This window comes from Lagopus muta, chromosome 1, assembly GCF_023343835.1.
Source record: "Lagopus muta isolate bLagMut1 chromosome 1, bLagMut1 primary, whole genome shotgun sequence".
NCBI classification, from domain to species: domain Eukaryota; kingdom Metazoa; phylum Chordata; class Aves; order Galliformes; family Phasianidae; genus Lagopus; species Lagopus muta.
The window spans coordinates 183,908,731-183,932,866 of record NC_064433.1 but is presented as its reverse complement, the minus strand read 5'-3'; the positions used below and the strand labels follow the sequence as shown (position 1 = coordinate 183,932,866).

Genomic DNA, 24,136 nt, shown 5'->3' with positions numbered 1-24,136 from the left:
CAAGTGGATATCAGAGACTGTTAGGAATTAAGCACAGAACAAGCCAGAAAGCATCACGGCACTGTGACACAGACGTCTGGGGCACCTGCATCCTGAATACAGCATGAGTCACAGCACTGGCCCCATCCAGGGAAGGATGCCATCAAACAACGACCCAGAAAGAACAAGAAAGCAATTGGAGTTGCAGAACTATTTCTGTGTGAGGAATGATTTTGTTGGATCAGGGCTTGGAAAAAATAGAAAGGACAACTGAAAGCAGATAGCACAGGTTTTGCAAAGAAAGAGCTGGGAGGAGAAGGGAACGGGCTGCGCCTTTGGGCAGAAGCAGTACAGAAAGCCATAGCTGAGGAGGTGGATGATCACCTCTGTAACCCCTGGACTGAGGGCTGTGGGAAATCGGGCTCACAGAAATAAAAAAAGAAAAAAATTTAAAGGAGGGGGCAAAGCCAGCTAACGGTTATTGGAAATGAGTCCTGCAAAAACAACTTGAGATGTGGCAGTGGAGATGAAACACTTTGGCTGGAGGAAACACTACTGTGCATGGCTTGGAGCATCTCTTGGCCAAGGAGAAGCTGACAGCTGGAGAAGGGAAGCAACTGTGGGGGATCTTATCATGGAATCACAGAATAGCCTAAGTTGGAAGGGACCCATGAGGATCGTTACCAACTCCCGACTCCACACAGCACTACCCAAAACCTAAACGAATGTCTGAGAGCACTGTCCAAACGCCTCCTGAGCTCCAGCAGCTCGGGGCCGTGCCCACAGCCCTGGGCAGGCTGTTCCATGCCCACCGCCCTGTGGTGCAGACCTTCTCTCACCCCCAGCTGTCCTCCTCTGTCACAGCTTCATGCCGTTCCCTGTCGCTGTCACACAGAGCAGAGCTCAGCGCTGCCTCCGCTCCCTGTGAGGAGCTGCAGCTGCCATCAGGCCTCCCCTCAGCCTGCTCTGCTCTGGGCTGAGCTCAGCCGCCCCTTATAGGTCTCGCCCTCAGACCCTTCCCCATCCTTGCAGCCGTCCTTTGGGCACCCTTTCATGGTTTTACGTCCTCCTTATGTTGTGTCACACAGTGCTCGATATCAGTGCGTACAAACGCCTGACCGGGCTGTACGAATTAGAAGTCAGGCTCCAGTGGTGCCCAACGATACGACAAGCGCCGCAGGGCTCGGCCCGTAACTCAACGAGCCCACGCCAGCAGCACGGCCGGCCGCACGGCGGGCAGCAGCCACAAGGGGGCGGCGCAGGGCTGGGCGCTGTGGGCGCTGCTGGGCGGAGTTGCGCCGAGCCGGGCGGAGCCGCACCGCGCCGAGCAGTGCCGTGCCGAGCCGTGCCGAGCCGAGCCGAGCCCGCCATGGCCATCGCACACATCGCCACCGAGTACGTCTTCTCGGACTTCTTGCTGAAGGAGCCGCCCGAGACGCGTTACAAAGGGCTGCGGCTGGAGCTGGCGCTGGACAAGATCGTCACCTGCATCGCCGTTGGGCTGCCGCTGCTGCTCATCTCCCTCGCCTTCGCCCAGGAGGTCTCCATCGGTAACCGCCCCCCGCCGCCCCCTCCCCGCGGCACACAAAGGCTTGGGCGGGGCGGGGGCAGCGCTGCGAGCGCCGGGGTTTGGGGAGGGGCTCGGCACCGGGGGTCCGCTCGGGGTCGGGGCGGAGTGTGCTTGGAGGTGATCGAGAGCTGTGAGGATGCGGCGCTGAGGGACGTGGGCAGTGGGCATGGGCTGGGGTTGGACGTGGTGAGCTTAGTGGTCTTTTCCAATCTTAATGATTCCGTGATTCTATGAAAAACATCGTGTATGGCACTAATCAGATCTCAAACTGCATAATAGGTAAGGTGCCCCCACCATCTAATGCCATGGATGTTTCAGTGGATGTGGCTTTGACCCAGAACTTGGAAACAACCAAGCAGAAGTGCTGAGGACAACCATGTCCCGTGGTACTTTGGTCAGTCAGAGACTGAAAGGGTGCAGAAGCGTTTCTATAAGCGAACCTTTCCATTTCACATCAGCTACAACAAGTGCACTTGTCTTCTTGAAGCAACGAGAAAGAAGGCTTTCAATTTAGGGGCTGTGCAGGTGCACAAAGTAGCTCATGCGGGGATCTGTTCTTCCTCCATTTTCCTCTCTGAAAGCGCTGTGCCCAGCTCAGTTGGAAGCAACGCCTGCCCACCAAGGTCTCTGCCGAGCCCTGCAGTGGTATTTCTTTCATTTTTCAGAGAATCATTAAACACAGAATCGTTTGGGTTGGAAGGGAACTTAAAGCCCACCCAGCCCCAACCCCTGCCATGGGCTGGTTGCCTCCATCAGCTCAGGATGCCCAGGGCCCATCCAACCTGGCCTTGAGCACCTCCAGGGATGGGGCACCACAGCTCTCTGGGCAGCTGTGCCAGGGCCTCACCATTCTAGGAAGAAATTCTTTACACATAACATCTAACCTAAATCTCCCCTCTTTTAGTTTAAAGTTACTTTCCTCCTCCATGTGAAGCTCCAACCTGCAGCTGAATTGCTAAGTTTGGTGAAAGTTTCCTTTCTTTTGGATGAGCAAAGGTCTCATTTTCACTAACTGAATGTTTGGGCCCTGGTGCATGGCATATACAGCATACAGTACCTTTCAATATGAAAATGATTCAAATTGATTCTGTGACTACAGCAGATTCACAAAGCACAAATTAAAGTATGTGCTGTGTTTTGCACACCAGGGATACACCATGTATCTCTATTCTCTATTTTTTTTACTTGTGATCTTGAGAACCCAGAAGAAAACCTGAAGCTTGAAAGCCAGTTCCTGTGTTTCAAAAAGAAAAAGACCAACCGTGTGCTGGCAGGCCCCGGTGTGAGCAAAGCTACCCACGTGGTTTCCATACAGAAAGTGATAGTTGCTCCGCGTGCTGCCTGTGCCCCGTGCTGCGCTGACTGCCGGGCAGGAGCTTTTCTTTTTAAGGTGTTTTGAGGGATGCATTGGGTCTTGGCACTTCCCTGGGCACTGGTGTGGAGCCAGTGTTGAAATGGAAAGTAAGTATTTGTTTCAAATGCTTCCTGATGTAGTTGTGCTTTTTAACTCAGGGCTGCTAAACTGAGAGAAAATGGTAGGTCTGTTTTGAGTCTGAAAAAGGGCAACCCCAAATCTGGAGTGGTTGTGAAAGCAATGTGTGAGTCACAACATGGAAATATCTCTTCCTTTGCATACAAAAATTGCATGCACTTTGCAAAAATAAGTGCTCAGATCCTATTTCTATTGTGATAATTACATTCTTCCCACCTAAAGTACCCTGGCAGCTTCAGCTGTTGCCTTCCTGCTGTTTGGTGCTCAGTTGCAGCAAAGGGGCCTATAACTGCAATTGTAATCCCACCTGTGTTTGCTGTTGGTTATGAGAAATTATTAAGACCTTTACAAAGGTTTTCTGATGCTATCAAGTGACTTCTTGTTTTGATGGAAATTTCAGATAGCAGATGAGATTCAGTTCGTGTATTGCAAAGGATTTCTATGCAGGAGGCACGGTACATCCACTGTGCTCCGTCAGGGAGCCCTGCGGGTCGGTAGGCATGTGGCCCTGCTCTGTTTGTCTGCATCCTGCAGGGAAGGGGAAAACTTGCCTGAGTTTGTTTTTAGTTATACTCTGTATGTGTTTGATATTGTTTTCTACTGGGAATTGGGAAATAATTGTAGGGTTGTGAGGATTTGAGCAGCGTTGTGTGCATGTGTTACATGACTACTTTACATTGTTTCCTATGGCATGCAGCAGTTTTTAGGGTGAATACGCTACGGGTGGTCAGGTACTACTCTGTCACTGAGACATGGGCAGTTGGAATCTCTTTCAGTGCCACTTCTTAGGGCTTTGTCAGCCTCACTGTGTGGAGAAGGGCAAAGAGAAGTCTCCAGAGCCCTCTGCCTCACAGCAAGTGCTGTGATAGCTGCTGCATCTCGGAGCACAGAGGGCTTTGTGGAACTGCATGGAGGAAAGTGGCACATCCAGACCTTTCCAGGACAAGGCAATCCCCAAGCACGTTGGGTAGAGAGGAAATAGAAACAGGCAGAGAGAGCTGGAGCTGTTCAGCCTGGAGAAAAGCAAGTTCTGGGGAGACTGGAGGGCAGCCTCTCATTATCTAAAGGGGCTGTAAGAAAGAAGGGGATAGACTCTTCAGCAGGGTCTGTTGTGATAGGACAAGGGGAAATGGTTTCAAACTAGAAGAGGGAGATTTACACTGAATATAAGAAAAAAGTTTTTTATGCTAAGTGTGATGTGCACTGGCACAAGTTGCCCAGAGAGATGGTGGATGCCCCATCCTTGAAGACATTTAGGGTCAAGCTGGACAGGACTCTGAGTACCTGATCGAACTGTAGGTGTCCCTGTCCACTGCAGGGGGGTTGGACTCGATGGCCTTTAATAAAGGTCCTTTCCAACTCAAATGATTTTATGATTCTATGTATGGCTCATGTATTCCTAGCATGACTTTATCCTCCTTATAACATCTATGCTTATTATATGACATAACAAACCCCTGGAAAAGCTTCCCAGGACCAGGAAACCACCATGTGCTAAGTAAAGACACTTAAACTTGGGTATAACCAACATGAAGGTTTGGGTAGCACTATGAGCTTATCAGTTGTGACAGGTTGGGAAGTGCCTGACCATAGACCAGCCCACAGCAGTGGTATGTGTCTGTCAAAATGAGAATTTGTAGCACTGAATGAGTATTATTGTCCCTAATGATCTCAGGTTGTCCCCACCTTGCTGTGCTGGAGGTGCCCATAGGTGGGGAGGCCCTACCCTGTGCCATGCATACCACGGGATTAATGCTCCCAGTGATTGCCTTGGGTTTTCCAACTGGTGACAAACTTCTGTGTGCTGCTCATATCCCACCTAGTTTCTGGGAGGATATTTTTTTCCTTGTTTGTTTTAGTTCTCATCTCTGCCAGGAGGCTGTATGTAGACTTTGGGATGCCTTGGACAGTAGAACAGGGGGTATGAAGGGGATTAGCCTTATCTTTTGGACTGGACTCCTTGCCTCTGCTGCTAGGCCCTTGCTGGCCCTTCCTGCTGGTGTGTCTGCTTTCATGTTCACAAGTCATGGGGTTGGGTTTTGGGAAACAATCTGACCTTGTGACTTCTGTGATAGCTAGGTTAGATTGGGTGTCATTAGGCCAAAGACTATGACTGTGGCAGCTGCTGGCTGGGAGCTCAGAGGACATTCCCCAGGGCTGCTGAAGCAAGCTGCGTGCTGGGATGTGGGCTGTGCCTCGTGCTTTTATTTGTTGAAACTGGGAGAGTTCATGAGAGGACTGACTGTGGAGCAGTGCTTCTCACCCTCCCCAAACTCTTTCCACTTCATCGCCTTCAGAGTGAAGAATTTCTCCTTAACAGCTAACCTAAGTTTCGCCTCTTTTAGATTAAAGTCATTCACCCTTGTTCCATCACTATCAGACTGTGCAAAAAGTTGGTCTCCCTCCTGTTTGTAGGCTCCCTTCAGGTACCAGAAGGCTGCAGTGAGGTCTCCCTGGAGCCTTCTCTTCTCCAGGCTGAACAAGCACCCACTCTCCAAGCCTTTCTTCATAGGAAAGGTGCTCCAGCCCTCTGAGCATCTTTGTGGCCTCTTCTGGACCTGCTCCAAGAGCTCCACATCCTTCTTGTGCTGGGGACCAACGCATTACTCCAGATGGGGTCCCAGAAAGGCTGAGTAGAGAGAGATGATCACCTCCATTGCCCTGCTGGCCTCTGTTGATGCAGCCCAGGATACAGTGGGTCTTCCAGGCTGTAAGTGCACACTGCTGGCTCATGTCACCCTGGATGTTCCAGCAATTTGCTGATTATGGTTTTTCCATGGCAGCACATGCCGTGCTACTCTTTGGCACATGAAGAGCCCTCAGTGAAGATCAGAAGTACCTGCTGTCAGGGACAAGCCTGTGCCAAGAGCTTCCAACCCAAACCTGCAGCAATGTTTGCTTCACTGGCAAGTCCAAATTGCCTTTGGGTGAACATCTTCATCTATCAATGAGGAGAATCTTTTCTGCTCAACATCTACAGAGCTAGGCTTTCATTTCCTACAGAAATGATGGAAAGCTGTTTTGGGGACCAAAACTTGTTTTAAAGTGCTGTGGCCCTCTGACATTGCCAGAGGATTGCAGTAACAGCAAAGTAGCAGTGGAGCCAGAGGTTCATTGCATCAGCTCTGAGATGTTTCTCCTTTGGGAGAAGAGAAACTTGTTATGTTTTTTGTATGTCATTGGTGGGAATTTCATTGGGAAGGGTTTTTTTTCCCCCAGTTACTAAACTGACCTGTCACTCTGAAGGCCTTCCTGGTCAACACCTAGCTCTTTTCCCCCTGCCTGGTTTTGAGAGTTCCCTGAGGAACAGCTCCCAGCCCCATGGAGTGGGACAGACACCTGGTGGCTCCTCTGCTTGAATATGGCATCACCTGGGCTTTATGTTCTGCTTCCCCATTGCTAAAGTCAGCCTTGGCAAACAGTTGTTCCTTTCCTGCTGTAGCTCCCTCCACAATTCCTTCTTGAACACAGTGAGTATCCTTCACCTGGTGTGCCACTTTGGTCCGTAAGAGGCATCTATAAATCTAATAAACACATTCTTTCTGGTCTGCTCTTAATGCATGCATGCAAACCCACACATCCAGTTTCTTCTCCTTTGGCATGCATTGGGACATCTTTTTTTTTTTTTTTTTTGAAGTGTGAGGTTGTCTTTTAATATTGGTGAGAAGAGTGTGCGTTGGATGGTGCCTGGCAGTCTGTACATTGTGTACATGTTGCTTGATTTTCCTGTTTGTGGCTGCCAGTGTCGCTAATTCTTGCTGGATAAAATCAGGTATTTGAATATCATGGCTGGTTCATTTTGCCCAGTTCGACATTATAGTAGTAATTAATGGCTGAGTTTTCATTTGAGCCTATGCAAATCTCTTCCCAATGATTGCGGTGCAGTAGGAAGCAGTAATTACTCGCTGAAGGTTTAATCTGTTTAGCTACAAACCACCTGACCTCAGTTCAGGAAAAGCACTTCAGTGTGTGGTTAATGTTGATTCTTGGAAGCAGTGTCTTTTAGTTTCTTAATTAGATGCCTTGGTGGGAAGAGAGGTATTGGGCTGCTGGGGACAAAACCAGTGCTTCCTGCTGGTACCTGCCTTGGTGAGGGATGAGGCACAGCCTGGGGTGTCACTTTGTTTGCCAGCAAGGCAGTCACCTGCTGAACTGGGACTCTGTCCTTTCTATCAGGGATTTTCTTTGGGAGGTGAAACGATGTCACCAGGGCAGGATCTCCACCTGTGGGCTGTCCTGTGCTGGAGAGGAGTTGGAGAGTCACCAGCTGCAAAAAAAGAATGGGTTTTCCAGTCCCAGGCACAGAGGAGACACTGGGTGCTGTTGGCAAGGTGGACATGAAGCTATGTGGAGCTGGGCAAGGTGACAGCTCAAGTTGCTGCTCTTCAGCTGAGGTCACACAGGCGTGCCTGTGTGCCCCTTTGGAGGGGAAAAGGAGGGGAAAAAAGGGTGTAAAATCATGTTGACTTTCAGATGTGTTGAGTAATCTGTGTTTGGTGAAGATAATGCGCAAAGATGTAATCTCTTTGCACCATGATTAGTGCAAAGGTACTTATATTAACAAGAATTTACAAGCAGAACTGCACTAAGTTAATTAAATAGCAGGGTGGTAACTGGAGAGTCCCCATCTCCTCTGCTGTCTGTTTCTGACCTGCTGGACTCCTGGCTGAAGGTCTGAAGGTCTCCTAAGTCTGGGCTGAAGTGTGGGGATCTGAAGAGCTGAGCTTGCTGCCCTGGGATTGCTGTGCCTGTTCTGGTGGGAAGTTGTGTCTGCACCACTTTGGAGGCTGCCTTGTGCATCACTGATTTAAGGGCTCTCTCACTTTCAGTGATTTTGCACCCATTCATGAGAATGAACACCCTGCATGTTGCTCTTTTTGCAGATGCCAGACACAGACAGGACAAAGCATCTTGCTGAACACTTCTGTTGCTCACCCTGTGAAAGGGCCACTTGTTTCCTGCTGCACTCAGCCAGCAGCAGGGGGTTTGTTAGGGAAAGCAGAGTATAGATGATGCCCATCAAGGACAGAGACACTCCAATTGCATCCTTCTTTTCTCCTTTTTTTTTGTTGTTTTCTTCTCTGCAGGTTATTTCTTCCACAGGTAATGGGAATTTCTCTGCAAAGCAGAAACTTCTGAAGCTTTGGGAGAGTGCAAGAGCTCGTGCTGTGCCAAGTTAGTTAAGCCACGTGAGCTCTGGGCTGATAAACAGCAACTTGTTTTCCATAAGGGAGGCTTGTGACAGATCAGACCCCATCATTATGATACTACAGCCTCAGAAATAATTGTAATAGTGAGTCATAGGGAAAAGCTTTCATTTATAATGCCCCTTAACTGTGCTACATTGTGAAAAGGCTGTACAAGTTACAGGGCTAGTGCAGTCATCTTCTGTTACAGAAGCAGTTCTTGTTCTCTTGAGGCTAAACTAGCAAAGAGGCTCAACAGTCTTGTACTGAAACATGCTCTCATAAAGCATAAAGTGATGCCATCTACCAATAACTTTGAGAAAAGGAAAGAAAAAAGTAGCAGTGTTTCCCTTTTTTGCTCTTTTGACATTTGTGTTGTGCTGGAGGAGGCGTCGGAGGCTGTTCTTGGCATAGAGGTCCTCAAGGAAGGGTGACCTCCACTTTGTGTAAACATTTGGTGAAACAGCTGTTGTGTTTCAGCATCTAGGAAAGTCCACTGAAAACTTTACATTTTGCTGTGGCTGTCACAGCTTCCAAAGGAAAAGCAAAACCCCTTGTCCTGTGTTACTGTCTCTCACCTAAGGGGGCTACTGATGCTCCACATCAAATAACCACTTTTCCTCTTTGATACACATTTCAGGAAGACTTAGCTGCTGCCTGTCATCTGGTCAGAGCAGAATTTGACTCCAGGGCTGAGGCTGTTCTGGCTGCCACTTAGTGCCTCAATCTTACATTTAAGTGCCAGAGGCTGGAGAAGTGCTGGGAGTGAGCAGAGATGGCTGTGGTGTGCCTGGCCCTGAACCTGGAGACCCTTGGAAGAGCCTGGGGACCACTCCTGCTCTGCTAGGAGTTACAGCAGGGCTAACATGAACCCAAAGCCAAAACTCATGCTCAGAGGCAGAATAAGTGTGGGACACACCTGCCTTTGCATTACTGCATGGACTGCAGGGCTGGGGGAATGATATTTGAGGTCTTCTTTCAATACATGTGAGGGGTGAGCACTTGGGATTAAGATGGTGTGCTGTGGTAGCTGCTTCCTTGGGAAACCAGCCTCATGTGGTCACACTTTTCATCTGTTGGCTCTCCTTTGGCCAATGTGAGGAAGAGGGGTCTGAGAGGTAACAGTCCTTCCCCAGAATTATGGAAAATTATGGAAGTAGTCCTAAAAGATGGATGTTTCTAGCATCTGTTTCAACGTTTAGGAGACATTAGAGAGTCCCAGTGGGAGTTCTGGATGTAGTTCTGTGGGAATTCAGTGATTCTCAGTGCTGCTATACTTCCTACTCTCAATGTAATAACTTTGGATGCAGCAAAATCACAAGTATGAGCTTTTTTTTTTCGCTTTTTTTTTTTTTCTAAGTTTGATTTATTTTCTTTCATCTTTTGAGTGCATGATCCCTTCTGCTCTGTTTTCCAGGTGCCCAGATAAGCTGCTTTGCACCCAGCTCCTTCTCCTGGCGCCAGGCTGCCTACGTGGACTCCTATTGCTGGGCAGCAGTGCAGCAAAAGCAGCCAGCCTACAACCTGGAGAACATTCCGCTCTGGCTCCATAAAGTACGTACGGGTCTCCTCATGGAAACAGTGGCCACATGTAGAAGCCTGCCTTTACATTCCCTTTCTCATTCCTCCTCTTTTGCCCAAAGAAGTTGTGGATGCCCCATCCCTGGAGATGCTCTAGGCCAGATTGGATAGGACTCTGGGCAAAGTGATCTATTAGAAGGTGTCCCTGTCCCGGCAGGGTTCAGAGCTGGATGATCTATAATGTCCCTTCCAGCCCAAACCATTCTGTGGATGCTGTGATTCTATGATTCTTCTCTGGTGTTATCCCTGGCTTTGACTTGACTTTCTTTTTTTAGACAGAGTGTTTTATTTTTCTTACTTCCAAAGGGGTAGAGCTGGAAGAGACATTTTCTGCTTATAAGTAAAGGATCTGTTTTTATAGGATGACAAATGTCACCAGTTAGCTGACAAAAGAGTAATGTTGATGTGTTGCCCTGGAGCTGGGTGCCCAACATGTCTTTAAAGAACTGCTTTAACTTCAGGATACAAGACACAGCAGCTGACTTAATGCTGTATCAAAACCTTAATTTCTGAAAGCAAGATAGTAAAAATATTTGATATTTTTATTGTATTATACTTGGCCAGTTGGAGAAAGTTGGATGCAGGGCAGATATGGATTTTGGGAGAGGTGAAATATATAATAGGCACCAACATGTTTCAGTGTGCTTTTCTGAGAAGCTTTTCTGAGCTTCTCAGGTTGTTCCAATTAAGCCTTTCACTGCTGCAAGCAAAGCAGCATCATTAGGAGTTCCCAGCGAGGGGCCTATTCTGTGGCTGCAAAGTGCAGTGGGTTCTGAGATACCTGAGATGCCTCAAAGGGGTTGGCTGAGTTTTGACATGAGTTGCAGATTCTGACTTAAATGCTTGGGCAGTGCTGATGGTGAAGTCAGAAACACAGCAGGAGCTCTGTGGATGTGTGGATTTTGTTGTGTGCTGCTGTTTTATTACCTTATTACCACATTCGAGCCACAGTTTTGTGTCCCAGCAAATCACCCCAGTGGCCATGGGATGAGGACCTGGTGTTAGAGGCAGCTTGGCTCTGGGACCTGCAGTGCCTGTTTTTCTGGGCTCTGCTGGCACAACCAATGCCTCAGCTTTTATTGTCCAGTCAGCTGGTTGGATCTCCTCGGACGGACAGTTCAGGGCTACCTCTAATTCACTTCTTGCCCCAGAACCCTGGCCGTAAAGGTTTCCTACTGCCTTCCTCAGTGAGCTCCACTCATAACCTGGACCTAGAGGTCCTTCATTTCATGAATATTAAAGCCAGAGTTGTTGGCTTCCATCCTGAACTGATCATTGCTCAATGAGTGCCCTAGCTCACTTCAGCCTGCGGAGACTGAAGCTGCTGGGACATCAGTCTGCTTGGGCAGGAGGGGCCTCGGCCTGCAGAGCTGGACGCCTTGCTCCCTCCCTCTATCAAGGAAATGACTTCTTGTTACCTGTCTCTTTTAATTGAACTTGATGCTACAGCTGATAGCTGGCAATTGCAGCTGCAAATCTCTTAGTTTGCCAGCTATGGCAAATAAGCCTTTGTGTCATACTGACGTGACACAGCCCATGTTAATCTGCTGACTGGCGCTGTCTCAGGAATCTCTGCAAGGCTCTTAGTGCCACAGTTCCTCTATGGCAGGTGGTATGTGATGTTTCCTTTTGAAACCCTGCAGGCTGGCAGTGAGCAGCGCCTCCAAACAGCTGAGTCACAGCTTGTATCTGGGCCAGCAGGGTGCCTGGGCCTAACCTCTGCGCCCATGCTTGGCCCCCAGCCCTGCCAGTGGAGCAGCTGTCAAAACTGCACGTGCTGCTTGGAGGGCAGCCAGTGGGATGGGATGGGATGGGATGGAAGGGAAGGGAATGGTTAGTTGGAAGGACCTAGAGACCATTAAGTCCAGTTGCCTGACAACTTCAGAGTTTGCAAAAGCTAAAGCATATTATTGAGGGCGTTATCACCTCAAGAGGTGACCTGCTGTTGCCACTGCTGAAACTCAGCACCAACTGCCTCACTGTGCTTGCATCCACTGTTTTGTCTCCAAAAAGTTTCAGCATCAATAAATGTCAGTGGGAACAATTCTTTCTGCATGGAGGAATTCAGTGACGCACCTTTGCTTCATCCACACTTCCATGTCAGGCACTATTTTGTCAGACTGCCCCTCTGCTGCCATCTGTCACACAGTACCAAAATGTAATGGGGTACTGATGGAAAGGTTCAGCCTCTACTGCCATCCCACCAAGACTTGTCTCTGTGGTCATGGGCCAACATAATAAAGTAAGAGGCAGCCCTCGTATTTGCTCCCTTTGTGCAGTTTGCTTCTCATCTCTAAAGATGATGGTCTGTTTTGATAAAACATAACTTTGTTTTGAACTGGAATGGAAGCAAGCTTTTGGCCTCTGTGAGTGGCCAGTCTAGTCAAGGAGAAGACTGTTCTGTGAAGCCTTTTAATGCATTGTACACAGAGAGGTTTATACAGGTACAAACGGGAGACCAATGAGCATTATCTTAGTGGCTCTTGGTAGGCACCAAACATAGCAACTGAGCAAGGTGTGGGGAAAGTAATAGAACTGAGATGTACTGTGGACCCATGGGTTGCTTTCTGAATTGCTTGTCTGTAGATATACAAACCCTCCTGAGGTCCTTTAGTGAGTTGTTGATAGCATTACCATCACAGTTGTTACCAGCTTGGTAACAGCTTCCCAGCTGACTGAGGATTCCTCATCTTTCACCTATAAAGCCCCACCCAGAGCGATTAGAGTGCAAGGAAAATAGGATACAGATACATTTCCGAACCATTCTTTGTGTGGTGTTACAGCTAGTTTAGTCTCATTAGCCTCACTATTTGAATCTGGAAAAACAGCTTTTAAGCTGTATTGTAGCAAAGAGCACATAACAGGAGGAATAAAAAAGGTCATGCATGGTTTGAAATTCACTTTCGGTTCTGGAGGCAGGACAGTCTCTCAACCACGTGGCAACCTTTAGAATGATGAGTCATTTACAGCTCATGCTTCTGCTCTGAAAGCTGGTGAAACATCTCATGCAATAGGAACAGGGTTGTATCCAGAGGGAGCTTAATAGCTTTGGTTCTGGAAGAATTTGTTGCTGTCAGCCAGTTTGGGGCATGCTTCGTTTGCTTGAACTCTTCCTGTTGGCATGTAGGAATTTGGGGCTGAAGAAGCTGGTACTTCATTGTTATCTTACTGTTTAATGAAAAATATTTTGATCCTAAATCAGTAGAAGTGCTTCAGTGCTTCCTTCTTTGTTTAGTATTACTGTATGCCTGTCAATTTTCTCACGGCTGTCTTTCAGACCCGGGCAGTTTAACAGCTTTGTGTTATTGTTCAGAGAGTGTTATTACTGTGATGAGGTGATCAGAGGTGATGAGGCCCTGGCACAGCTGCCCAGAGAGCTGTGGTGCCCCATCCCTGGAGGTGCTCAAGGCCAGGCTGGATGGGCCCTGGGCAGCCTGAGCTGGTGGGGGGCAACCAGCCCATGGCAGGGGTTGGGCCTGGGTGGGCTTTAAGTTCCCTTCCAACCCAAACCATCCTATGGTTCTATGATTGACTTAGTGTTTTGCCACTATTAACCATAGTACAAGTCTGAATGCTTGCAATCATTTCAGCAGTGTTTGCCCAAAATAAACAAGGACTGAAGATGCTGCAAAATGAGAAAATGTTCTTTCCTGTAATTTCACAGAGGTGGTTCTCACCTTCCACTCACTGCCTTTATCCACGTCTCAAGTCCTATCAAATAGATCACTACACTGTTGGCAGCTGTTTTTTCTTTGAATCTCAAGACAGTATTTGAGCATATGAAGAAGTCAGTAAGAAGCCCTTTCAGCTTGCCTGTCACAGCTGTACTTACAGTATCTTAGTATGGTTGAAGCTGAGGATACTATATCATAGAACCATAGAATTGTTTGACTTGGAAGGGACCCTTTAAGGCTATCTAGTCCAACTCATCTGCCATGAACAGAGACACCTACAGCTAGACCAGGTGCTTGGAGCCCTGACCAGTGTGATCCTGAATGTCTCCAACAATGGAGCATCCACTTCTCTGGGTGTATGTAACAGGCTCTTTTAGGTTTTAGTCTGATTTTTCCCTTATTTTCAGGAGAGTGTGAAGGTGATGCATTTTTAAAAGACAGTCCTTTGGTTCAATCATCTTATCTGTATATACAAAATCATTACTCAAACACTTCTTGTGTCTCATGTATGCATTTTGATTGCTGAATTAGCTGAGTTCTCAGTGATTAGTTCAAAGGGACTGAACCATATGTCTTCAAGAAGGCAAGTCAACCTCAAGAAACTCAGAAGGGTGTTTAGCAGGGCAGAGAACAGAGACCTTAGAAATAGCGTGGGATCTTCTACTTTCCAGCTTCTTTAAAGCCTGGGAAGACTCCTGTAGACAGCTGTGACAGTGTGTGCTAGACACTGGGCAGCTGATCTGGACTGTACTTGGCTAATTGCTGTTATTTGGAGCTGTGGCCATAGCATGTTGCTAAGCAGTAGCTTCCAGTTGTTCAGGTGGATATGTTTTGTGGAGGACCTTTCAATAAAAGATGGCAAAAACCATGTCAAGAGAGTATTTGGAATTCATTGTGATATTTGCAGCACTAGATCTGACACTGTAGACTGTGTATGCGCACTGGGAACTGAAATGTAGTGAGGATAGTTTATGCCATTCTGAAAATTCATCTGAACCAAAGTGCTCACAACTCCCAGTAAAACATTTTGGAAAACATGCACTCAATGTGTGCAGGTAAATTTCATGGGAGAATCAGTTGCAGACACTTGAATAAATAGTCATGACTTTCATTTTCTGAATAGATTTCTATAGTTCCTACTCCATACATATTTGTGTTCTCCATTCACAGTATTGATTTAAAACTGCTCAAGCTAGTTCTCACTGGGGATGTAAGAAAACAGCACACGTCTATGAGTGTAAGCGTTTTGGTGTGCATAGCTGATATGTTTAGAGCTAACCCTCATGGCTGCTCTTGCAAGTAAAGACTGAAAACCACATGAACCACATTCTGTGCTGAAATGGGGGATCGTGGCTCTACATCCTGACTCTTCTTTACATCCTGCTCAAGTTTGAGGTGCTCTTGGCTTTGAGGAGAAGTTAGGGTACAGCCTGTAAAGCACGCAGTGCTCAAGATTAGTGGAGTTAAATGAGCTGCAGCAGTACAGGATGAGGGAATTGAGTGCTTGGCTTTGTAGTGCTGGGCTTCCTTGGGAGCTCATGGTTTGACAAAGGCTACTATCAGACTAGGTGACCAACAAGGGAAAGTACATCCATTGGAGCTCAAATGTGCTTGGCAGAAAACATGTAGGAAGATCTAGTTGTGAGTCTCTGGTGCATGCATTACTCTTGTGTGGAATCATAATCACACAGTATAATAATCATAGAAACACAGAGCATCCTGAGTTGGAAAGGACCCATAAGGATGATCAAGTCCAAATCCTGGCAAATAATCAAACATTTCCTATGCTGAGCACCTCCCTAACTTGGAGCAATGTAGCTGAAGCTCCTTTACTCTGGTTTTGAGTGCCAGACTTGTTGGGCCTTTGCCTTTCCTTTTGTTTTCCTCTTGCACTGGGTGGAGATGGAAGCTAAGGGCCTCCAGGTGTTATAGCCCTTACTGCAGTTCACTAATGAAGTTCAGAAAAGAACATGTCACACCATAGGATATTCTACCTGTTCTAATGTGTATGTTCCACTTTCTGTGTTGTGCCATGTCATTTACTAATTTAAATCCAACATTGTGAACTTGCCTTTGGAAAGGAACTTGATAAACAGCAAAGTAAAACTGAGTTTTACTTTTAGGGAAGTAACTTTCTCTGTCTGTAGAGCTCTCAAGGTCAGTGCTACTTCCTGTTTTGTCTGATTACTACAGGACTGGAGCAGCAGTTCCCCTTTTTTCATTGCCTTTGAAGTAAATATATAAAAAGGGGCATATTGCACATGCACATCCATGTGTGAATGCCACAGTGTCCATTTCGTAAAATGGGAAGTCTTTGTGCATGACTCTAAACGCAGTCAGATGAGCTGGGTAATCCAAGTCTGTTGTTCTAAAACCTAGGACTCGTGCTGAATGACTTTGCATTTTTGCTTCTGCCTGTTGGTTCAGGACCCCAAAATGTAATGATTCAGAACAATTGGCTAGTTATGTAAGCCTGCTGTTAACAAATGGAACAAATGTCCTTCCTTTTAAAAAGGAGCCAGAATCAATGAAGGATGGAGTGAAGCATCAAGTGCTGTGGAAGGACTGACAAACACAGGCTTTCTTTCCAAACCAAAAGAGCTGGGCTAATGGCTGTGCTCCTGCTCTGGTTTTGTGACCATTTGGAAAAGAGTTTCATGGAGTTTCTTCATGCTTTCATCTGCTGCAGCTTTGGGAGTTTTAAGAACCTTGTGAGGGGAATTTAGCGATGTGCCTTTGTATGCATCCCAGTAATATGATGGCTGTAGGTGAATAAAAAGTGGTAAAGCAGTCAGGGAAGGAGAAAATGCAAGGAGAGAAGGTTGTATGAGGGCAGGGAGGTGGGTGGGCTTGGAGGAGGTCTGGGGCAGGGCATCACAACTGTTACTTGCTGCGTAAGTGCAGAATGTGCCACCAGAGCCTTTGTCCAGGTAAAGAAAGACCCAGGGACTGGGACAATGCAACTTTGGGGCTGCACCTTCATTCATAATTTCATTCATTCTTTGCTTTCTGTGGCTATTTAATACTTTTCATGGCTGTATCTTACAGTCACGTATTTCATAGTGTCACATATTTCCAGTGTGACTGCTATGCAGACAGCGTGCACATCCCAAAATCTAGTTCACTTTATGGTCTCCAAATGCTGAATGAAGCTCCTTTAAGTAGTCAGTTTTCATTTCCCTGCTAATGTATCATTTACAACCCTAGCATTAACGATGATGATTCATTGGTGAATGATATTAGAAGCAGCATTCCTGGATAGATGCTCAGCAACATCAGATTAATTATTTTGTGCATACGAAACGTTAATCTCTCCTGCTTAATGCAAACACAAGCTAATATTAGGTCCAGATTCTCATCTTGTAAATATCTGTTGATCCACTGATGTAAGCAGAACTGTCCCACTTAATGACTAATGATTCCAGCCCAACTTGTCTCTAAAATTCCTCTTCAGCTTTTCCACTGGACGTACATGTGTGCAGCTATAGCACTGAAGATAGCTTAAGCCAAATCCAAATTTCTTCATCACAACTAATTTAAAATTCCATAGGAACTGAAGCTCGATTTGAGTTCAGTGAAACTATCAACAGTTTGATATAATGAATTAAAAGGCAGTCAAATTGCTCAGAATCCTATAGTAATGGCTTGTCCAACTAGACTGTACATCATGGCTCTGTAAGTGTACTGTTAGGTATGAATATACACCTTGAATAGGAAGTCACAGCAGATAGATAATAGGTTCTCTCCAGAAGCTGGAGGGAGTTGGAGATTTCATTTTATGGTGGAAAAGCTCCTACTTGGTGATGAATAGAAGAAGGAAACATTGAGGCTGTTGTGCTTTATGCTTTCTTCAGTCCTTTCCCTAAGCAATGGGGACTACTGTCAGGATCATGGTAACTTTATTTTGCTTTTTCATGGTGGTGTGTGGTGTTGTTTTCTGTAAAAGCTCTAAGCAGCACTGAGGTTACTGGAGCTGAATGAAGAGGGAATTGACTGCCCTGTGTGTCCCTGGTAACGAAAAGTCAGTTTAGTAGAAACATTTAAAGAAGGTTCTTGGGAATGTAATGGGCTTATGTGGAATGCTTATGGGGGATGATGGCTGGCTTGTTTTATACTCAGGTGGGGCCTAATCTGAACTTTTCTTCTCCCTTCAGTTCTTCCCGTACATCCTGCTGCTCGTGGCCATCCTGCTGTACCTACCATGTCTGTTCTGGCGCTTCACAGCAGCACCTCACCTCTCTTCAGACCTGAAATTTATCATGGAAGAACTTGACAAAGCCTATAACAGAGCAATCAAAGCTGCAAATAGTGTCCGTAGCGGAGACCCCAGAGACCCCGCTGACTTCATTCCAGCTGCTAATGAAAACTTAACACAGAGGTAGGACGCTGCAGCTTGGCTTTCTTTGCTGTTCTCCTTAAGCTCTGAGCAGATGTGGCACCTGCCCTCACAGAGATATTTGTTGTGAAAGATTCAGTAGTGGCTCAACACCTTTTTAAATTGATTAAATAAAAAGACATTGGAAATCATTACAGTGAGAACTTGGAGCTGGAACTTGCAGGTTTGTTTTTTTTTTTTTGAACAAAGAAAACGTTTGATTAGCTCTTCCAATTATTAATTATCTGAGATGTCCTGTTTTTCTTTTTTTCATTGTAACAGGCGTTAATTAGTTTTACCCACTGAGATAAGAAAACAGGAGGAGCTGCAGTCCTCACTTGTCAATGCGAGGCAGAGCCTGTTCCTTGTCTCCTGCCCTTTTAGGTCTGCAGAGTTTCTGGGTAAAGCAAATTAAAAAACAAACACAATAGCAAAACCAATGAACAAAACCTACACCACAGCCCCCACCAAAGAAAGAAAGAAAATCAAACAACATAAGCAAAAAAGCAAACCTTCTGAGCAAAGCAGTGCGCTGCCTTGGCAAGGGAAAGGCAAAGGAGTGCACTGTAAACTGAGTGAGTTCCTGAGAGTGTGTTTTGCCTTGTGGATGTACACACTATGCCTGTTTCATATTGCAAGGAACAAGAAAGTTTTTTTTGCTGTAAGGGAAATACCCTTTTTCTATTTTCCAGTGTCTGAGCTCTTAAGTGGCTTTTCTGTGTAAGATTGTCATTATTCTTCATGGAACCGGTGGTAGCTTTTCACTGGCTGTAATAGATCTACTGCTGACTCACCCCAATAGGAGAAAACCCAACCTTGTGTCTGCTTTCAAGGATAAGGCTGATCAGTCATCCAGTCTGTGTGACTCAGGTTTTTTCTTCTCCCTCTTGCAGCTTGTGGGAAATCTCCGAAAGCCACTTTAAATACCCGATTGTGGAGCAGTACTTGAAGACAAAGAAGAATTCCAAATGCTTAATCATCAAATACATTTTCTGCCGTTTGCTCACTCTCGTGATTATTTTCATTGCCTGCCTCTACCTGGGCTACTACATCAGCCTCTCCTCTTTGAGCGACGAGTTTCTCTGCACCATCAAAACAGGGATCTTAAAGAACGACACAACTGTTCCAGAAGTGGTTCAGTGCAAGCTGATTGCTGTTGGTGTCTTCAAGGTGCTCAGCTACATTAACCTGATTGTCTATCTCCTCGTGATGCCGCTGGTGGTGTACGCGATGTTTGTTCCCTTCCGCTGGAATTCGGGCATTCTCAAAGTGTACGAAATCCTGCCGACTTTCGACGTTCTGAAGCTGAAGTCCAAGAGCTTAGATGACTTAAGCCTTTACATCCTCTTTCTTGAGGAAAACGTGAGCGAACTGAAATCATATAAATGCCTCAAAGTGCTGGAGAACATTGCGGTTTCCGAGAAGTTTGATGTCATGCAACTTTTGATAAACCTTGGCACAATTAAGACAGATACTGTTGATGGGAAGCCAAGGACGGCTGTGCCGGGGAAGCCGGAGGAAACAGCTGTGGAAGAGTTGGAAAAAGATGCAACAGAGCTACAAGGTAAGCTGGCCTAAGCTTTCTTTAAAGGAGAGCAAGGAAAAAAGCCCAAACCAAACAAAGCCAGTCACATCTAGGTGTGTATTCTATCAAAAACACTTTCATGTGTTCTACAAGAAAATGGACCTGCTTACACTTTTCTGTGTCGTCTGCAGTATAACTGCTATGACTTCATTGACATGTGATGAGTGCAGTATAGCAAAAAATATAGATTAATGTAAAAAAAAATTCAGAAAAGCTGCTGGCAGAGGAATAGAAACTGGCAAAAGAAGGGAGGCCAGCGAGTGTGTTTTGTTGATTAAGCAGAGAGAAAGGCAGATCATCTGCAAAGTGGTTTTTGCCAAAATGGTGAGTCAGGATCTGGATTGGTGCACTTGTGCTCTGAATAGTCCCATCATCTTCTAGTCATGACTGGCCCTGAGCAATTGTTATAGAAGATGTGGGGTTATATTCTGTGCTAAAATAAAAGGGCTTTTTTGTTTGTTTGTTTTTAATGTAGTGTATTTTAAATGTGATTCTAATCCAGTGCCAAGTTACTGAAGAGAAGCCAGATATCCAGAGAGAGGCAAAAAAGGTGGCAAGTCCTTCTTCCCATTTAATGTAAACTTGGCCACTGTCACAGATGTCCCTGCAGAAGCAGCAGGACACCAGCACCTACCTCCCAGTGAAACAGTTCAGACCCTTGGTCTGCCTCCTCACAAAGTCCTTCACTTGTAGAAGTGAAGATGCTTTGAAACATTCAGCAGCACAAAAACCTGAAATCTACTTTCTTTTCAGTTTACCTTGCCCCTGCATTTAATACAAAAAAAGAAGCAGCAGCATCCACAGGGTAACTGTTCCTCTGTGCTTTGGTCACGCACTTCTTGGGCTGAGGTTTGGAGAAGTGGATTTATACAACAGGGGAAATAAGAAGGAACAGTGAAGATTATTTCAACCTGTACAAGGAACACTTAGTTCTAGAGGAGAAAGTTGGAGTACTTCTGGTAGAACGTAGTTTTCCTTTTAAATATGACCCTTCTTGAAGATACAGGTGGGTCGTTTTGCTACCAGGGTTTAGGAGCCCAAGGTTGAGGTGTCTGCTTAATGACCTGAAGAAGCTAAGAAAAATCTGACTCACTTTTACTGAAAAGCAGAACTTTTGAAACTATTTTCATTTCACAAAAACACTTCAGAGGCTTCAAGTTTCCTTGTGTTTAGAGCGGAACAAACTGATGCTTGAAGATATGTTAAAACATGTTACAGAGAGAGGCTGCCACGTGGTGACCCGATCTGGCTGGCAGAGCCCTTTTGTTCTGACTGATGGATTTCACTGTCCACCAGCAAAGATTCTCCCATTTCTCCCCATCTTTTCATCTGTCGCTAGTGATGTCTTGTTTTAATTAGCTTTAATTGAATTGATTAATGTTAACAAAGTTGTGGTAGATGTTCACTTTGAAATGCACAGGAGGAGATGCTGGCCAGGGTCTGGGATAAGAGGATGGGGCATCATAGAATCACAGAATGGCTGATGTTAGAAGAGGATCCATGGGCCCAAGCCCTGCTCCAGCAGGGGCACCCAGAGCAGGGTCCCCAGAGCTGTGTCCAGGTGGCTTTTGGAGATCTCCAAGGAGGAGATCCACAGCCTCTGGGCAGCCTGTGCCACTGCTCCATCACCTGCACAGCAGAGAGATTTTCCTGTTCAGAGTGAACAAACATCCTGTGTTGTAGTTTGTGCCCATTGCCTCTTGTCCTGGCACTGGGCAACACTGATTAGAGCTTGCTTCTGTTCTTTTTGCTCCATCTTTGCATTGCTGCAGTTCTGCAAACAAGAATGTTGAGTGATTTGATGGCTTGTCACTTCTAAAAGTTAACTTTCTGCTTAGTTTTGCCAGACCGTGATGCAAGTGACCACTTGGGCCAGAAAGAAGATAAAAAGCTTCGCCAAAGACTTATTGACTCTTCATGCTGATGCCTTCCAGCCACCGCATGCAGGAGCTTCGTGCTGCTGCAAGAGGGCTTTCCTCTGCCTTCACTGTGCTGAACACAAGGTGCTGCTCTGCTCTTCAAGTCCAACTGTCCTGGGAACCTGACAGCTCCTCAGAGGACAGACCAGTTTACAGACTGCTTGTTGAATAACAGGCGTCGTCACATACCCGAAAAACCATGCTGTAGACTTTATTTCTTTAAGGAAAAAAAGAAAAAAAACCCACAAGAACCAAAAAGTACAAAAAAAGAAATCCCCATTGTGAGTACAAGTGAAATGCACTCAATGCACACGAAGCCAGCATTGGAAAAGAGCACTATTCTGTATAGAGGTGGGAAACAGCCCTCAAAAAGAGATGGCTGTGCTGTGTTGTGACATGCTGCTTCTCTGGGCTTGGCCATCTCAATGAGGCATGTGAGGGCTTTCTCCCCTATTGAAGGGGTTGTTTGTTTGTTTGTTTGTTGGATCTGGTTAAGCATGTACCAGGTGGAGGCTGGCCACTGGTCTTTGCTGTGGAAAAATAGGGGTTGCTGTGTTCAGCCCAAGATGTCTTGAGTCATCTCAGCAGTGAAGTGTGGGATTATTCACTAGGCACTGATGGAAAAAGGATCTGCAGTCACAGTGTAAGGGGGTACTGCAGATTTTAGGGATTTTGATTTTTCAATGTATTCATAAAATAATGTCTTAACATTTTTTATACAAATGATACATAAGCTAAATGTTGGGCTCATTTCTGTTGTCAGTTGTTTCCTTCTGGGACTAACATATCCTTCTGGGAGTTTAGACTGAAGATCAGAGAAGTTGGCTCCATTTTGTAATGATCTCTAGAAAATCTTTTTTGTGTTTGTATATTTGGGACGGGTTTCAGTGTGTTTGTGGTATCAGATGCAAAACTGTCTGTGCTGTTTTCCAAAACCCACCTGAGAAGACATTCTTATTGTACTGGAGTGGCACCTGCGTGCCTCAGCAGAACTAAGCTCCCCATAGGCAACATGACAGGGATGTGCACACAAAGAAAGGTTGCTCCCCCCTCATGTCCCATGACTGAATTGAAATTAAAGATAAGAAGCCGAAGTGGTTTGGACAAAGAAAAGAGGAGTGTTTGTTAATTGGAAAAGTGTCCCTGCTTGTTACTGTATGGTTTGGGGAATCTAGCGCTGTCATCCTGCTCTGCTCAGGTCCTTTACCTTCTGTTAACATAAATATGAACTCTGTCTTGAATTTTGGGCACAGGGTTAGGTGGGTGGGGGTGTGATGGTCATGGTGACAGTGCATATCTTTCACAGATGCTATGAGTGCACTTGTTCTGTGCATTGTCTGTGTTGTTGTAATTGAAGTCTCTTGTCTGTCACTTCCTTTGGTTGTCTTTTTAACGCCTGTTATTGCTAGGTAAGCCTTCCATTTTCCAGTTCATCGATGTCTTTTGTTCTTGCCTGCTAGCATTCTCCATGTTGAGAATGAGGAATAAAAGAAGAATCAGTGTTACAGCCTTTGCATTGAACTGTTGATGTGCTGCAGCAGATTTCAAAGAGATAATGCACCTGCTTGAATTGGCTGCTCTTGCTAGACAAGTGGATCCCAAGTGCTGCTATAAGACACATTGTGTTGGTTTTACAAGAACAGGTTGGTTATGATATGATTTCCAGCTAAGAGGAACTTTATTTGAAAGGAAGTCTTGAAGTCATAATATTGTGCTAACTCTTTATATAGGATTGTAGCACAGCTGCGGTCCTAATGTGTACAGCATTACTGGCAAGAAATGGGGTGTATGTTGGGTATGGCCTGAGCTGCTGCTTTCTTCTCCCAGCAAACCCACAACCACTCTGACCTTTTCTGAACTGTCTCTGGCTGTGCTGATGCCAGTTGTGTGTGGGTACTGCAGATGCACCATCTGCAGCAGTGTGGTGTGTTGGTTGGATGCGCAACCTAACGTGGATTGGCACAACCAGGTCCATCCACATCAATTGTATTCTCAAGGGCAATCTCATGGATGCCTTCCATAAGGTTCCCTGATGTCACCGCCTCTGCCAAGTCTGCATTTCAGAGAGAAAAGCGTGCAAATACTCCTGAAGATGAGCTCACAGATGGCCATGAGCTACTGACCGCTTTGCTGATCCCAGTGCAGATCCCTGTGCTGCCGTCATTCTTTGGTTGACTACCCCTTGTGCTTTGGATGTTATTAGAGAAGCAGTAGTGCAATACTAAGGTTTAGTGATGATGGTGTGTTTGAACTGTTTAGTATAAGTAATGAGCTCTTAGTCTTTAAAACATGAAGCTCCTGAAGGTAATGTGTTTCATGTTTATGAACGGTACCTTGTACTAACTCTTTTTGTGTTTAATAATATGACTTACTGCAGTGAGTCTCTTGTTGTCTTCCAAGGTTTTCAACAAAGCATGTATCCATTCTTGGTTATTTAAATAAAATTAATTTGTGAACTACAGCAGTGTAAATGGCTGAGGATTCTACGTCAGCGTCGCATAGAATCATAATCAGAATCATAGAACGGCTTGGGTTGGAAGGGACCTCAAGGATCATCAAGCTGCAACCCCCTGCCGCATGCAGGGCCACCAACCTCCCCATTTAATACCAGACCAGGCTGCCCAGAGCCCCATCCAACCTGGCCTTGAACACCTCCAGGGATGGGGCATCCACAGCCTCTCTGGGCAGCTGTTCCAGCACCTCACCACTCTCATAGTAAAGAACTTAAAGAACATCTGACCAACCTCAGTGCAGTATGAGCAGCCCAATGCCACA

The 24,136-nt window shown here is 46.0% G+C and overlaps 1 protein-coding gene across 2 annotated transcripts; it reads left to right on the top strand.

The window, feature by feature from the left end:
* The first annotated feature begins 1,293 nt into the window (after positions 1–1,293).
* PANX1 (pannexin 1) lies at positions 1,294–23,822 on the top strand. 2 transcript variants are annotated; one of them, XM_048931721.1, is made up of 5 exons: positions 1,294–1,529; positions 9,645–9,781; positions 17,637–17,860; positions 18,751–19,421; positions 21,281–23,822. In XM_048931721.1, the coding sequence occupies exons 1-5, from the start codon at positions 1,349–1,351 to the stop codon at positions 21,364–21,366; spliced, it is 1,299 nt and encodes a 432-aa protein (XP_048787678.1). In that variant the 5' UTR covers positions 1,294–1,348; the 3' UTR covers positions 21,367–23,822. The 2 variants fall into 2 exon arrangements, with proteins under 2 accessions (XP_048787678.1, XP_048787686.1); XM_048931729.1 differs by lacking the exon at positions 1,294–1,529 and adding an exon at positions 2,843–3,010.
* Positions 23,823–24,136: the final 314 nt, after the last annotated feature.

Excerpts from the sequence above, each read along its gene's own strand:
- PANX1 (XM_048931721.1), top strand. The coding sequence starts at position 1,349 with ATGGCCATCGCACACATCGCCACCGAGTACGTCTTCTCGGACTTCTTG. Across the intron at positions 1,530-9,644 it reads CGCCCAGGAGGTCTCCATCG|GTGCCCAGATAAGCTGCTTT; the intron begins GTAACCGCCCCC and ends TCTGTTTTCCAG. Across the intron at positions 19,422-21,280 it reads AGATGCAACAGAGCTACAAG|TTTTGCCAGACCGTGATGCA; the intron begins GTAAGCTGGCCT and ends CTTTCTGCTTAG.